A 16,518-nucleotide genomic window follows, 5' to 3' on the forward strand; every position below is an offset into this window, starting at 1 on the left:
TGTCTTGTACTCCCTATATGGTGAGGAAATAAGCCGGTGTCAGACCCTCCTCAACATAAGATCACCAGGAAGCAGTCTTATATTTTCTATATAGCGAGGAAATAAGCCAGTGTCAGGCCCACCTCAACATAAGATTACCACAAAGCTGCCGTCCCATATGGTGACCTTGATGATTCCACTTCATCTCCTGCACAGCAATGACGACAATAATGCTAAGCACTGAAGAAGCAACGTCCCTCATGTATCATGATAATGGGTCTTTCCTTCTGCCTTGGTTCTCAACTGGTGGGTCGTGACCCAAAAGTGGGTCGTGCCCTCATTTTCAGTGGGTCCCCGCATGCGTTCCACTTTTCTAGGTGAGAGGCTCCTCTGCCTCCCGCTGTTAGTTCTCGAGCCAAGCAGCCATTCAAAATATGCTGCCCAGCACCGAGTGTCAGCATGAGGTTGGATGGGATGGGGCTACGGCCGTGAGGGAGCTCCATCTATACGTGCAATCCTTAGAGCCCCCTCACGTGTCCCATAGAGGTGCCATGGTGACATCACATTCTGGCTCCCGACACCTCTACAGGTTGCGCAAGGGAGCTGTACAAGCAATGTACATGTGGATGGAGCTCTGCCACAGTACAGCAACCCACACCGGAGCCCAGGCTGAGGATCCACTCCAGTTCTCGTAAGGTTGGAAAACTTGGTGGACCTTAAAAAAAAAAAACATTTTTGGAGTGTATATGAGAATGTCAGTGAGTGTGTGAGATTGTGTGTGTCTGTCAGTTTTTTTGAGGGCCCGTTCGCATAGTACCGTGCGATTAATGCACTGTACCACACAATCGCGCCAACCTTGCTTTTTGGTGTGGGAGGTGTGTTGCGTTGCCATTCATGTGAATGGTACCCCAAACGCTCCATCGCCCACAATTCTTACGTCCGCACCGGAACGCCCATTAGTACCCTAATGCTGTGCGTTCAATTACAGTGCAACTTGGGTCGCGACTTAATGGCCAAGGACAAATGTGGGTCCTGAGGTTACACAGGTTGAGAAACACTGCTATAGAGCACATACAGTATATAAACTCTCCTGACAACCTTGTGGTGATTCAAGGCCCAGTCCACTGGTCTACAAATATGTTCTGCTGATATTTCTATAAAACATGTGCAGGGAGGAGGTGGAAGAACAGTTTAGAGTGTCAAAATGTTCCAGTATGAGTGCAGAATACACAGTAAACATATTCAAGCAATACCTCTAAGATGGATTTCCTGCGTTGAGGTGTGTGAGTGCTGAAACCTGGGCTGGACGCAGAACCACGTAGGGCAGTGTAACAGTCTATACACACACGGTTTGTTCGGTTGTTGTCATAGACCAGGCGAGCGCGAAATTCTGAACACTTTCCACAAACCACCTGCAATATAAAAGCAAGAGGGGGTGATGAATTTTGGCTGAGATGCAGGCAGTGGACATGGGAATTAAAGGAAACAAATTGGCTGGAGTTAGACACCCTCCACTAGTTATACTTACCTTTACTTCCGCTCTACCTGCATGTCCAATCCTTGACACCACTCTGTAAGAATCCCAGTATTTAAACCCCAACCAGAAAAGTAAAGTGGTACCTCGGTTCATGAACTTAATTCGTTCTGCGATTCTGGTCGCGAACCGATTTGGTCGTGAACCAAATCAAACTGTGATCTCGACTAGAGGAAGCCATGACCATGTGTCAGAGCAGGGAAAATGGCTGCGGTTGTGTTCGTCACCCGAAGCTGAGTTCGCGAACGCAGGCGAAATTTTGCCGAGCTTCCTGTTCGCGGAATACCTGTTCAGAATTACTAGCTATTGCTCTCTCTTCTATTACACGGTGGACTTGATCAGGCAGCCTTATATTTGAAGATGTTTGCTGATACAAAGATTGTTTTGAATTATCCAACCTACGTGTAACTGTTTCTTGGTACTAATGTATAACTGTTCAGTTCCACTGTCTGTGAACTTATAAATAAAGAATTGGACATTTTTGGGTAGAGGAACATGTGACATGCCACATGCCTACATGCAATGCACCATCCAGGGAATGAAAAGCCAAATGTTAAACCCCAGCACCGTCACCAAGTGGAGGGTGGGGTTTACTCTTCGGTGCACAATTGTTGACAATCCCAGTTAGTGTTGACAATTGCCAGTGAATTCCGTAGTGGCAGAGTGAAGTATAGGAAACAGAGAGTGCCTAGCACTGGGTGGCTTTGGGAATTTCATTTTATCTACAGAGTAATATAACTCCTACAATTAGCCTTAAAGTCCTAACGATCTCCTTAAACCCAAACTTGTACCTTCTTACCCCAACGTAAAACCAAAATAATCCCTAACACTAAGGGGCTGATTTATAAAGTGTTCACCTAGCATATAGCTGGACGACCAAGGTTTGCAGGGCATAACTGCCACTAGATCAGGGGTGGGAAAACTCCGTCCCTTCATCTGTGGTGAAACAATAAATCCCAAAATTGCATCTGCCTCTGGGAGTCATGCATGTGGCTGTGAATATCTTGCAGTGCCTCATGGGATTTGTAGTTCCACCACAGCTAGAGGGCTGGGGTTTGCCCACCCCTGCCTGAGCGGCATTTGAAATTCCTTTGATCTTCAATTCCATCTAGTGGCAATTATACCCTGCAAACCTCATTAACCCAACTATATGCTGGGAGAACACTTTACAAATCAGCCCCTAAATCAGGGCTAGGCAACCTCGGCACTCCAGTTGTGGTGAAACTACAAACTCCATCATGCTTCTGGGAGCCATTCCTGTGGCTGCCAGTCTTGCAATGCCTCATGGGACTTGTAGTTCCATAACAGCTGGAGTGCTGAGGTTGCCTACCCCTGCTCTATGTAATACCTTCTGCATTGGGCTGTACAAGGGGCCTCTTTGTCATCAGACAACAGGTATTGCTACAAAACACAACAGCATCAAGATCCTGGCACCCAAAGTCACTACTGTGATCATGTTCCAAGTCAGCAGATCTAAAGATCTATTGACTTGGACCATGATCACAAATGTTCCAAGTCTGTAGAACTAAAGACCTGCTGACTTGGTACATGATCACAAAGAGGTGTGATCTACATACTTGTTCCAGGTCAATGACTCAAAGTATTGAAGCTGTCGACAGAAAAATCAGCCAGTGAGCATTTTCAAAAAGAGGTCTGCAATGGCAGCCTCCAAATTTCTCTCAGCACTGATTCTGGATTCAGCAGAAAGAAAATAAAGAAGGAAATGCAGCGATCATCTCTATAGAAGAGGAGAATGACCTCATAACAATGTATGAAGAAGCTATGGACCTAAGTGACAGCATTATATAAGAAAATATTGATATGGTCCATTGGTAATGTACATTGAGTGGCCAGATTATTATGACCACCCCATCAGTACTTTGTTGCGCCGCCTCGTGACTCCACGAGATGTTGAAAGGTGATGCGAGGAATCTGACACGGCACTGTTGCCCTTCTGTTGTCTTGTACCAGTCTTGCCACTCTCCGTTGCACCGGATGCACCACCCGGATAGCCTTGGAGTCCAAAAGAATTTATTTTATCAATCACAGAAGTCCAAATGAAAGAAACCGATGCATTTCGGGGACTATAAAGCACCCCCTTCAATAAGACTTTAAGTGATGAACAACCAGCTTCTGAAGCCTGATTTAGAGTAAAGGAGCTATCATAAGAGTTAAGTACCCTCCAATTATCCTATACAAGCCCACTATTTTATCTAAACCAGCATATGAAGCCCCGATAAAGGAGGTACTGTACTCCAAAACGTGTTGGCTTGTTGGGTCATCTATGCAAAAACAGATACTTTTGGACTCCAAAATTCTTGGTACGGAGCTAGTTCTCTACACCTTCAGGTGGAGGAAAAAGGATGAATTCATATAGAAAACAGGAGAAATACAGAGGTCAGTGGATTGGAAGATCCAGAAAGGAGCAGATGTTTATAAGAACATCATGAAAAGATACATGATTATACCAGTCACTGGGTTGAGAGGGAAATTGGCATTGGGAAGGGAAGACAGGCAGAACAATGGAACTCAATGGATACAAAGACTGATAGGAGAGCGTAGTAGAGAAAGAGAAGAACAAAAGATGGGAATCAGTGCACCGATATTAACAAATCCACCCAATATGTTGAAAGGCATGAATGGGGGAGAGAGCAGCAAATGCAAATGGAACAGCATTCAGCAAAGGTGATAAGAGTAATAAAACACATAAGATACAAATAAACGATATAAGGAGACAGGAAAAACAGCAAAGGCTAATGGTAAGAAAACTGAACAGCTAAAGAGCAAAAGAAAATACAAAAAAAGTAAAGAAGAATAGATGGCCACAGTCTCCACGAACATAAAACACAAAGAAATTGGTAGTGACCCCAGAGAAAGGAGAGCTGGTATAGGATACAATGTAAATAAGATTCACTCACATGGCCGCAGGCTTTGCAGTGGTGCCTCCTTTTGGTTATAGAGTTAAAAGCTTCTTGGCATTTCATGCACATGGTTACCTCCTTCTCCCTTATTGGCGTTGGCGCTCGCTTACCCAGGTCTGTGTTCTGTATAAGGAATAAGAGGTATAAGAAAGGACATATCATGTTAGGTTTTTAAAGTGGAGCTCATATGAGAACTGATGGAGTTGACGAGCTGAGTGGACCATCTCCAACTCTATGATCCACTGCTTGAAAGTCTAAAGCTGCCCATACACCTTGCGATCATCGGACGACAATTTTTCGTCTGATGATCGAACCGTCGTCCGATTTTCGTACGGCGGCCCCATCCTGCCCCGTTTATCGCAAGTTTGGATCAGCGTTAATTAAAAGAAAGCACCTGGACGAATTGCGGTAATCGACCGCACGTATTTTCGTCTGCGCATGTGCAGTGTAAATCATACGAATTTTGATGTACGGAAACACCACCAACCTTGCGAAAATCGTACGAGCAACCGAAGTTTTCTAACCTGCTGGCAAGTCGATCGATTGTACAGTATTTGCGGTTGTACACTGCCCATCAACCTTACGAATATCGGACGAAAACACGGTCGCATATGAAAATCGGCCGATATTCGTAAGGTGTATGTGCAGCTTAAGTCTGAGTACATTCTAGGCTCTGCTGCCTGTGCCTTTGCATCCCTTCACAAGATGTAATATAGTAAGGAAATATCTGCCATCTGCTCATGTGTCCCACATTGGGAAAACAATGTCAGCGCACCTTGTCTTCTGCTTCAGAAATCATCTTTATTGATGTACATGCAATATATCAGAAGAAAAATGCAACATTTTGGATCCTCACATTGCTCCTTTAATGAAGAAGGGACCCTGAAAGGTTCCAAAACGTTGCATTCTCTTTCTGATATGCTGAATGGACCTCAATTAAGACCATTTCTGAAGCAGAAGATAAGGTGTGCAGACAGCATACTGTATTTTCCCTATAGAATACTATGGCACCATCCACCAGATGTTCCAGTACCATACCTAGGGGGAATACCAGTTTGGTGTGGGATGGAGATACAGTATATCTATGTCCCACATTGGAACTTGCAGGATCGGAGGATATGGTCCACAGAACCCCAATTTGCATAGAAATGCTGCGTAACATCTTCCTAGACACTGCTGAATTGTCAGGTCCCTTCCTGTTCAAGCCAACTCTTACCGGTGAATTGGGGGGAGTTTCTTCATCTTCGCGATGAGAGGAATTAAGCAGTTTGAACTGCTCGACGGTCTGCTCGTGACAACTCATGGTGGTTTCAATTGCCTACAAGTAAAGGACACACAATGACAGTCATTGATACTGTACTGTACAATCCTCTTTCTGGCCTATTAAATGAACCACTGCCAAGGGTAACAATGATACGCAAAACAGAAGGACGATGCAACCAGAGTTCACTCACATCAGTAAGAGGAAAATTCATACTGGGTTCTTTTGTCTTACATAACAAGCTTGCGTATACGACCTATACGATCATATATAATGTAACTCAATAGTAACAATATATGATATATTATTAAGTATATGTTAAACTGATTCTTACTATACAACCCCCTCTACATGTACCATGCAGCTTAGATAAATTAAGTATATTATCTTTTTTATGAATTACATCTGGTGGTAGTATTATTAAAGTGTCTATTTCTTGAGGATAATTTGACCAATTACTGGTTCGTTCTTGTCACAGTTCCTTGTACTTTGATCCGGCGCCAGGTTTTGCATCCTGTCCGAGCTGCTCAGCTTCCTGTCAGTCCGCCTTGAACCTTGGTGTTATAAGGCTTGTGCACCCAGGGCAGCCATCAGAAATTTTGGGGCCCCTTACACGGCTTTAGGCAGCGAGCATCATTGCTGATGGGGCTCTAGCTTGTCTCAAAGCCGCTGGAGCGGCAATGCTGGGGCCCTGTGCTGCTAGGGCCAGGCCTCTGCCTCCTCGCCCTTCACCGTCAGCCGATAGTCATATAAGGGACCCGGGCGGGCCCCCCAGGCTGCCCCGGCCCCTTACATGAGTATCGGCCATACCCCCTGATGGCTGCCCTGTGTGTACCTGTGCTTTAGCGCTCGAGCAACGTGTCTCCACGCTAGTAGCCGGACGGCTCTGTTTTCTGTGGTATTGCCGCTTGAGTATACCTTCTATTCAGTGTCTTTGCTTGTTCTTGTTGGTTTCAGTGTTTCCTTGCTGCTGTGCTCTTTCATTCCCTCGGTTGTCTGTCCGTGTATCCCTTTGTTTGCTGTGGCTGTGTGTTCCCTCCACAGCATTGCCCCCTGCTCTGTTTGTGGTTGCCTCCAGCTCCTGCTTCCCGTGGTTAGTGTGCACCTCCCTCCTTTCTCTTGTGCGTTCCCCTCTGCTGTTCCTGTTTATTTCTTGTCTCTGTAGGTACAGCTGGGGTTACCTGCTCCTTGTGCCACACATGTACCCTGCGTCTTCCCTCTAGTGCCTGTTTTCTGTATCTTGTATCCTGTATGCAACCCGTGTCTTGTTCCCTGTGCTGTGGTTCCTGAGTACCCGCTGGCACTGTGCCTGCACGGGTGTGTCAGAGAGCCACAACCTGGGAGCTGCCCCGCAGCTCAACCTCCACACCATCAGTGGCTCTGGGGAAGACCAGGTGGCTCCTTAGATCCTGCGACTCTGGCACACCTGCGTTTGTTGTGCGGTCACACTCTCCCTGCATCTTCAGAGACCCGTATTCCTGCCCATTCCTAATTCAGTCCCTATATACTGCTCCCCAAGACCCAGAGTTTACGATTCCTGGTGCTCTAGTGCCCTAATCGTGACAGTTCTATGTTATAGAAGATCCACTGAGGGGAAGAGGGTGGACTATTAATTCTGATTGGAATACCTAACTTCTGGACTACACGGCCAAGACTCGGATTTAACTCACCAACAAATGCAAAGCTTTACGTGGAGCTCGCCTCTTAAACTTGTGTGAAGTTGAAAATTATTTCTTACCTGAATCCAATCTTTCTTTTCTTCCTCGGTTCTACAAATAAAACAAGAGATCTGGTCAGATATTTGTCTGTGAATATTGCTAAAGAAAAGCAGGGGAGAGGGACAGGTCTGTAGTCTTTAAGGATGGAACGTCTGAATTTTGAATACATTCTTAAGAAAGGCTTAAAGCCGAACTCTTGGCTATTTTTTTCAAAAAATGTTCCCCAGCCAGTTTTAAAAGAAAAAGAAATTGCAGTTTTAATCTAGAGTTGTCCCTCGCAGTACCTCTTCCCCACCATAAGATGTCCTCATTTGGAAGAATTAAGACATACTGTGAGGACAAGGCATCATGGGCCTGTCGCACTACTGGGGGCACCACATCTTGTCTTCACTGTGTAATGGCGCAGAGAGTGCAGTTTGTGTCATCATGCCAGCTCTACACTCTGCATAATTAAAGGGGGACTATGAGGTGAGTGATTTTCACTCAACCCCATAGTTCTAGCCGACCTGTGACAATGAAACTGTCACAGGTCAGCTCAATAGATCAGGAAGTGAGCGAACACATACCGTCGCTCGCTCACTTCTCAATCATCTCCCTGCAGAAAGCGGTGACTGTCAGTAGCTGTCACTCATGCAGCTGAGTGGATCTCGACAGTAATGTCGGGATCCGTTCCTGCTGCGGCGGTCTCCGTATACCGCGATCTGTAGCTTGCGATATACTGAGGTTTGAGTCACGGCAGGACGCTAGTATATGTCCTCCCGTGACCCTTAGGAGAACTATGGGGAAAAACACTTACCCCACAGTTCTCCTTTAAGGACCGCTAAACCCAAAGAAGAGGCAAAGAGGAACTTGCAGCATGACATGACCATACGAGAACGGGAGTGGATCACCAGCCTGGGGGCCAGTGTGGGCTGCTGTGCTGTGATGGAGCTCCATCCATATGTGCATTGCTTGTACAGCTCCTTTGTGTGCCATGTAGAGGTGCCGGGAGTCAGAATGTGATGTCACTCCAGTCCAGGCACCTCTACAGGACACACGAGGAAGCTGTACATATGGATGGAGCTCCCTCGCTGCCATAGCCACGGCCCACTCCGCCTCAAGCTCACACTCGGTGCCTGGCATATTTTGGCGTGGGAACGGACAGTGCTGCAAAGGTGGCTGAGGAGCGTCTCACCTAGAAATGTGGACCCACTGAACATGGGTAGATGAAAGTAGTCACTCGCACTCCATGATATTAAAGTCAATGCTGTTTATTGACTGAGATAACACACATCTCCTTAGCGACGTTTCGAGACCATGCGGTCCCGTCCTCAGGCAAACAGAGCTGTTTGCCTGAGGACGGGACCGCATGGTCTCGAAACAATAAACAGCATTGACTTTAATATCATGGAGTGCGAGTGACTACTTTCATCTATCTACATTTCACGGAGGCATCCGTTGTCACCACCGCACCCACCCAGTTGGATTTGGGTTTTTGTCCGGTCAGGAGTGCGATGGGACAGGAGGATTAAGTTCCACTGAACATGGGGTTCGCGACCCACTTTTGGGTTACGACCCACCAGTTGAGAACCAAGGCTCTAGATAAGATTAGCTCAAGACATCCTTATGGAGAATCCCACAGAAAGAAGATTACACAGCATGTATGTGCTGTTACCTCCCTCCTGGGAATGCTGTATATGGCGTGTTCAATGAATAATAAGCTGTCAAATCAAGCTTGTCTAGACAACGCTTGGCCAAAAGAAGGGGTAGATCTCACTGGTGGGTCCCAGAAAACACCAAAGGATCAATACCTTGCCTTATTAAAGCAGACCTTTCAGGAACTTTACATTTGTTTTCTTTGCATGAACAAATCCCAGACATGTCCCAATATACATCAACCATATATTTTTGTAAGACAATCTCTACCATTTATGATTAAAAAGTAACTTCAAATAGGCAGAGATGATGTCATCAGTCTGCGGTAGGAAGACAGAATAATTTCCTCAATCTCCCCTACCCCAGTGTTGACTCACAGCCACGAGCTGCTCAAGCAACAGAATTTAAATGACTGTGTCAGCTCTGAGCTGGCATAATAGTCCAGTAAGTGGATGCTGGCTCTGGATGATGCACTTACACTTGAACATTACTGCATAGCATGCATGTACCTAACATGAGCAATATTTCTGATGCTAGGACCAATTGAAGGGGTACATTTATAAAAACTTATGCCCAGCCATACACTGGACAAATGCCGTTTGAGCGCGATTCCCGCCACTAGGTGGAGCCAAGGAGCATACAGTGCTCCTCAGCTCCACCTAGTGGCGAGAATGGTACTCGCCAAATGTATGGCTGCGTGGAAGTTTTATAAATCACCCCAAAAAGGTGTGAAAACTCAGCTGTCTATGATGTTAAAAGTAAAGAATACCTTGCTTGGAGCTCCAGGGATCGCTGTTTTCCCGACACTAGAAAGGTTCTGGTCAGGTTGGGGCTGCTGCTGTGTTTCAGCTGTGGTGGGAGGAAAGAAAACCCATAAAATTCTTTGTCACTTACAATCTAACTTTTTTATTTGTTCCATAAGTTTGTCTTAAACAGAATATGTGCTACTTGCCACTCACCTCCATCCCATCCATGTCAATCCTGGATCGCACGCTGTACTTCTGACCAATCAGACGCAGTTTAGGGACACAGTAGAGCAGACGGTCATTGAACTGTGATAGAAGGAAATACATTATATAGTGTGACCATGTACAATGCTTCTGTCTAGGGTTTAATAGATGTTTTAAAAAACAACTCCAGTTTTTTGTGTGCAAATTAACCATTGCAGGGGGCTAATAGTATAAAGAGGGGGACATCTGATGAAAAAGGGGGGCTCCTGATGTGAAAAAGGAGGATGATTGTAAAGTGGGCTCCTGATGTGAAGGGGGGCTTCTGATTTGAATAGGGGCGTGGCTTCTGATGTGTGTTTTTGCATAAGGTCCCCCCCTAAAATCCATACCAGACCCCTTGTTAGAATACACATTATTGTATCTATTGCAATAACTCCTGCAGTATTCAATCCTGGTCCCTAGATGGCAGTGTGTTTATAAGTTCTATTATATCTATGGTAGATTCTCTGTTGTATTGAATAAGGTAGAACAGCGGTCGCCAACCTTTCGGACCTCATGGACCACTAAATTCATAAATTTTAAATCCCGCGGACCACTAATATGGATTTTTTTAAAATATAGATATATTCTCAGATTTTTTGTTTCCTCATACTGTATATAAATATATCCTCATATGTGTGTGTGTGTGTGTGTGTGTGTGTGTATGTATGTGTGTGTGTATATATATATTAGGGCTGCGGAAATTAACGATTAATCCCTCGATTAATCGTTAATTTTTTTGATCAATCAAAATTATTTTGATCGATAACTAATAAAATGAACTAGGATCCCACCAATTCAGCACGTTATTATTCTGAGTTGCCGCACTCAAGCGGCGGCCATATTGAGTGGGGCACGTGAGATTAATAACGTGCTGGATTAGTGTGATCCTAGTTCATTTTATTACTTTATTGCTGTGCTGTATGTGTATAGGCAAGCAGAGACCGCACTGTACTGAGAGCCGCGCATTCCTTGTGACAGCCGCTGCTTGAGTCAGTGAAAGGCAGCCTCCGTGCCGCTTCAATGACGGCCCAGCCTGCACGGCATCAGAGGGGCCCACCAACATTTTCTTGCGGACCACCGGTATGGCGACCGCTGAGGTAGAGGATAAAGCTGTGGCTTCCTTCCTGTTTTCAAGCCATGAGCAGCATTCATATCAGACTGTGTGCTTGTGTTTCTCTGTGAGGCTGTGCAAGAAGTTCCAACACCCCCATCTTGGATAAATGTCTGGTACGGATTTTGGAGGGGCTACACGTCTTTTTTTGCATTTACGTTTTTGTGACTGGGGTTCCTTGAGATTTTGCATTCATTTAAAAGTATGCCATGACTGAAAACATGTTGAGGAGCGTTGGTATCAGCAAATCCACCTCTTCAAAAAATAAATTATATTCCAAAAATAAGCTGCCGAAACTCACCAGAATGAGGTATCTGTCCTGGGTGGTCCCGTTCTTTGCAGAGAGTTTCAGGATGTGTCCCTCCTTGATGAGCTCATTAGTGGGGCTGACAATATCCTCTTCACCGCCTAACAGCTCATAGACTTTAAGGAGTTTATGCATCCTCTCCTGCAGGAATAAAATCACATGAACCCAATCACCCGAAATAACATTTCCCATTATAAAGGTAACAAATGAATGTCTGGCAAAGAATGATGCATCCGTCATTACCATTTTCCTGATTGCTGCGTTGGAGTGTTCAGCTGCTGTTGCTATCAGGTCCAAAGACTCTGAAAAATCAAACAGTACATTGTTAAAAGTATATTGTTATAGTAGCATAAGAGACCCTTTCATATTATAGTCTTGTATATTATAGGAATTTATGTTGTTATACTGTACTGTTTTGTATAATACGAATAGCCTCATGCTATATGCAGGGCTGTCATCCCCCCAAAGGCTGTAGGTGCACAAGCTTTCTATTACTGGAACCTGTAGACACACAGATTGCCCATCTTTGAAACCTGTAGGCACACAGATTTTCTATCACTGAAACTTGTAGGCACACAGACTGTCCATCACTGGAACCTGTAGGCACACAGTTTGTTCATTACTGAAACCTGTAGGTGCACAGACTGTCCATCACTGAAAGCTGTAGGCACACAGATTGCCCATCACTGAAACCTGTAGGCACACAGACTTTCCATCACTGGAACCTGTAGGCACACAGATTGCCCATCTTTGAAACCTGTAAAACACAAAGGCTTTCCATCACTGGAACCTCTAGTCACACAGACTGTCCATCACTGGAAACCGTAAGCACACAGTCTGTTCATTATTACTGAAACCTGTAAGCACACAGACTGCCCTTCCTAAAAGTTTGTAGCCCCACAGACTGTCCATCATTGAAACCTGTAGGCCCACAGACTGTCCATCACTGGAACCTGTAGGCGTACAGACTGTTCATCACTGGAACCTGTAGGCGTACAGACTGTCCATCACTGGAACCTGTAGGCACACAGACTGTCCATCACTGGAACCTGTAGGCACACAGACTGTCCATCACTGGAACCTGTAGGCACACAGACTGTCCATCACTGGAACCTGTAGGCACACGGACTGTCCATCACTGGAACCTGTAGGCACACAGTTTGTTCATAATCATTACTGAAACCTGTAGGTGCACAGACTGTCCATCCCTGAAACCTGTAGTCACACAGGCTTTCTGTCACTGGCATTTGTAGGCACACAGACTGTTTATCACTGGAACCCCTAGGCACACAGACTTTCCATCACTGAAACCTTCCTTTACTTTGGAGTGACGGCACTGGTTGCCAGGAGCTGAGCAAGACGCTGCCCCGATCGCCCAAGGGTGCTAAGAAATGGGTGCCACCAGCACACCTCACCTCCACCACCCTAGGTGGCGAAAAGGCTAGGGACACCTCTGAGTAAACAGGGTTGTTTCCTAATAATCCCTATGTAAGTCACAATGACAAGGGTTTAACCATTCCCTATAGAGGTGCACCAAAATTTCAAAACCGAAACGAAACCGAAAATGTTTTTTATTTAAATTTTTTCACATTTTTAAAATATTTTTTTTATAAACTTTTTAATTTTTTATATTTATTTATTCATTTTTTATTAAATATTTTTATCTTTTACTCTACTTTTAGGGGCTTCGGGGAAATATTAGGGGTCTAAACAGACCCCTGATATTTCCCTTTTAAAATAGAGAAAGAGATTGAGGACAAAAAGTCCTCTCTCTCTTCTTCTGTATCCCCTGTTATCCTCTACGAGTGTTCCTGTCCATTCATAACATGAGAACATTGTGTGTTTAATATATCCACAATCATGAATGAGCAGGAGGGGTTGTAGATCACTCCCATTCATAATTGAGCATATAGTAACCATGCTATGTCCTCAATTATGTACAAACACTCAGCGATCACTGATCACTGACTGCTTGTATCTCACTCTCCTTCCTGACACACTGTCACAGGAGGCTGAGCGGGGGAGTGCAGGGAGGAGAGCTCAGCCTCCTGTGACAGTACACAGCACCGCTCTACCGGACTGTGACAGGAGGCTGAGCGATGTGGGAGGAGAGAAGCCGCTCACAGCGCTCTCTTCCCACAGTGCTCGGCCAGCTGTCACAGTTTCTCTCCACCCCGCTGGGACACAGAGCAGCGCCATGCGGGGAGGAAAGAATTCAGGGATGCGCCGATGTATCAGCAGAAAAATTGCACTTTTGGCATTATACCACAAGTGCCATTTTCGGACGATATGTTTCGGCGGCCGATATATCGGTGCATACCTAATTCCCTATTCTATTTAAAATAATAAAACGTTTCGGCTTTGCATATACATTATCAAGCAGGTATACCTAATAAACAGGGAAGGATTAACATAGGGGCCACTGGAGTGCCAGCTCCAGGCCCACCACTGACCACAGATCACCTTGGTATGCCCGATGACAATCCAAGCTGGCCGGGCTGAACGCATTCAGGCAGAGGCACCAGCAGCTCTCTTATTAGGCAGATTAGGATGGCTCCGGCACCTCGCGAGACCCAAGCGAGGAGCCGAGTGGCTGCCTAATTAAAGAGCCGCCTCTGCTGCTTCCTGTCCTACCGACCGACAGCACCAGGCCCACCACTGACCACAGATCACCTTGGTATGCCCATTGGTAATGTAAGCTGGCCGGGCTGAACGCATTCAGGCAGAGGCACCAGCAGCTATCTAATTAGGCAGATTAGGCAGCCGCGGCACCTCGCAAGACCCCAGCGAGGAGCCGAGTGGCTGCCTAATTAGAGAGCCGCCTCTGCAGCTTCCTGTCCTACCAACTGACAGCACCAGGCCCTTGATGCTATTAATCCAGCCATGCTAATAGAGAAGCTGCTGAGTGCATGTTACAGATAGATAATATGGGGGTAAGGTGACCTTTATGTGGACGGCGAGATAATATTAAAATCTTTTGGTTGGCTGGTCATGTGTAAGAGATTTGTAGTGCAGTAACTGAGAACAATACATTCTCCCCGCAGCCTCTTCTCCCTGGATGAGCATCACCTACTTTCTGCATCTCTGCGGTCTCTGGAATCCTCCGGCAGTTTCTGGAGATAGTCCTTGAGAAGCAGCTCATACCGCGGGATCCGCTGGACAGGCTCCAGCATGTGGTGCTGTAATGTCAGATTACCGCAGGCCTCCTCCTTCTGCAACACAATGGAAAAAATATGCTGAGGAAGGAATGCCTGAGCACCTGGACTATAAACATTGTGTACACCGACGTCTATCATTACGTGTCCTGCCAGACTGCTCCATAGTAAATCACTAAGCCAAGGGGGGCCGGTGATATTTTCACATACCAGGAGGGGCCCCAGTGTAAAGTTTTTGGATTGGTGCCCCACATTTCTTTCAGTTGATAAGATCACTAAATAACTTTATATGATATTAAAGGCAAAAGGTTTTTAAGCCATTTCAAATGCTGATAAAATTACAATAGAGGCTGCTCCTAAATCTTTAAAAGTTTTACTTTCCTGCAGAATCAGATGGTCCCTTGCAGGCCTCCATGAAGCCACCCTTGTGTGCAGGTTTATACAGCACGCCGCGTTTGGCAGCTGGTGGTGCTTGCCATTGCAGTCAATGGGACCACACTGCAACTGAATCCCTGTTTTTCTTTTTGATCCCAAGGGAGATTTTTGCATTGCAATGCCGTGCCGCAACCGTGCGCCAAGCGCTTGGCATGCAGATGTGGCACAGAATGACAATGCAAGGTCCCCCTTGGGATCAAAATTTTATACAGCACTCCACGTTTGGCAGCAAGTGGTGCTTGCCATTGCAGTCAATGGGACCACGCTGTAACCGAATGCCTGTATTTCTTTTTGATCCCAAGGGAGATGCTGTGCCGCAACCATGTGCCAAGCGCTTGGCATGCAGATGTGGCTCAGAATGACAATGCAAGGTCCCCCTTGGGATCCAAAAAAAACAAAACACAGGCATTCAGGAGGTGGCAGGATCACTTCCTGAATACCTGCAAACCACTGCTCTGAATAACGGACCGCTGAGGATCACTTTTCAGAGGGCAGTAAAAGTCCATGTGCGGACATGTGAATGAGGCCTACAGACTTATTTTATTCATTCAAATGTGACTTGCCTGCTCTATAGCCAGCAGAGTTGAGAACTTTCATATGAACTTTGAAAGAGGAAACATCATCGCACCTTTAGAGACATTTTATCTTTCTAAGATCCAGAACCGTGAACGTGTCGCGTTCGGTTCTTCTGGAATTCAGCCCCACCTATCTCTGTGTCAGAAACCAGCTTGCACAGTTCTCGCCCTCTAATTAAGCTCCACGCAGGTAATGTTTAATTGATCAGCATGTAAAATGTCTGGAGACAGTTGCACAGTATGAAGCTGACTGATTACTGGTCTGCTAAGAAAATCTGTCCTCGGGCGAGTCAGTTATATGGGTTAAGAGGAAGTTCAGAAACTCAGTTCCTTTACTGCGGAGCCAGAAATTCCTTTTCCATCTCCAATCTCAGCATCTGGTAATTATTGGTCATAAAAATAAATAGGGAAAAAAAAAAAACTACCTAGAGTCTTAACCCTGTGTAGGCCAAGCTGATAGCTGGAATTAAAGGGATATTCCACTTTACTTAAAAACATTATCTTAAAAGATGTGATTAATTGCTACACAAGACATTTTGTACTTTATTGTTATTATAGATTCCCTCTCAATGCAAAACTAGTGGCAGCTACAGTTTGCTGAAAGTGCCAACAGTCCAAACATTGCTTTCTTCAAACACGGAAACACTAGGGGGTGTTCTATAGACTGATGTACAAAGTGGCCCCAGCAATCACACTTCCTGTCCAGGTAACGGCTTTGCTGCTACTCCCAGCAGTTTTCTCCTACTACAGCACTGTGATTGTAGCAGGCACACCGTCACACATTTAGTGATGTGCAGGGGCTTGGTGCAAACCCACAAAACTGTCCATGACTAGGGCTGCAACAACTAATCGACTAAATCGATTATAATTGATTATTGAAAAAGTTGACAATGTG

At 45.5% G+C, this 16,518-nt stretch overlaps 1 protein-coding gene across 2 annotated transcripts in view; it reads right to left on the bottom strand.

The window, feature by feature from the left end:
- FGD1 (FYVE, RhoGEF and PH domain containing 1) overlaps window positions 1-16,518 on the bottom strand; it is a 144,270-nt gene that overhangs the window by 4,734 nt on the left and 123,018 nt on the right. For both annotated transcript variants that reach the window (XM_018565514.1, XM_018565516.1), the window contains exons 8-16: window positions 14,532-14,670; window positions 11,702-11,760; window positions 11,453-11,599; window positions 10,008-10,100; window positions 9,818-9,897; window positions 7,434-7,464; window positions 5,651-5,752; window positions 4,432-4,557; window positions 1,233-1,391 (exon numbers count right to left, since the gene is read on the bottom strand). In XM_018565514.1, coding sequence (XP_018421016.1) covers window positions 1,233-1,391; window positions 4,432-4,557; window positions 5,651-5,752; window positions 7,434-7,464; window positions 9,818-9,897; window positions 10,008-10,100; window positions 11,453-11,599; window positions 11,702-11,760; window positions 14,532-14,670 — 936 coding nt within the window. The remainder of the gene's footprint in view (window positions 1-1,232; window positions 1,392-4,431; window positions 4,558-5,650; window positions 5,753-7,433; window positions 7,465-9,817; window positions 9,898-10,007; window positions 10,101-11,452; window positions 11,600-11,701; window positions 11,761-14,531; window positions 14,671-16,518) is intronic.

Source organism: Nanorana parkeri, unplaced genomic scaffold (genome assembly GCF_000935625.1).
Source record: "Nanorana parkeri isolate BGI_ZX_2015 unplaced genomic scaffold, ASM93562v1 scaffold854, whole genome shotgun sequence".
NCBI classification, from domain to species: domain Eukaryota; kingdom Metazoa; phylum Chordata; class Amphibia; order Anura; family Dicroglossidae; genus Nanorana; species Nanorana parkeri.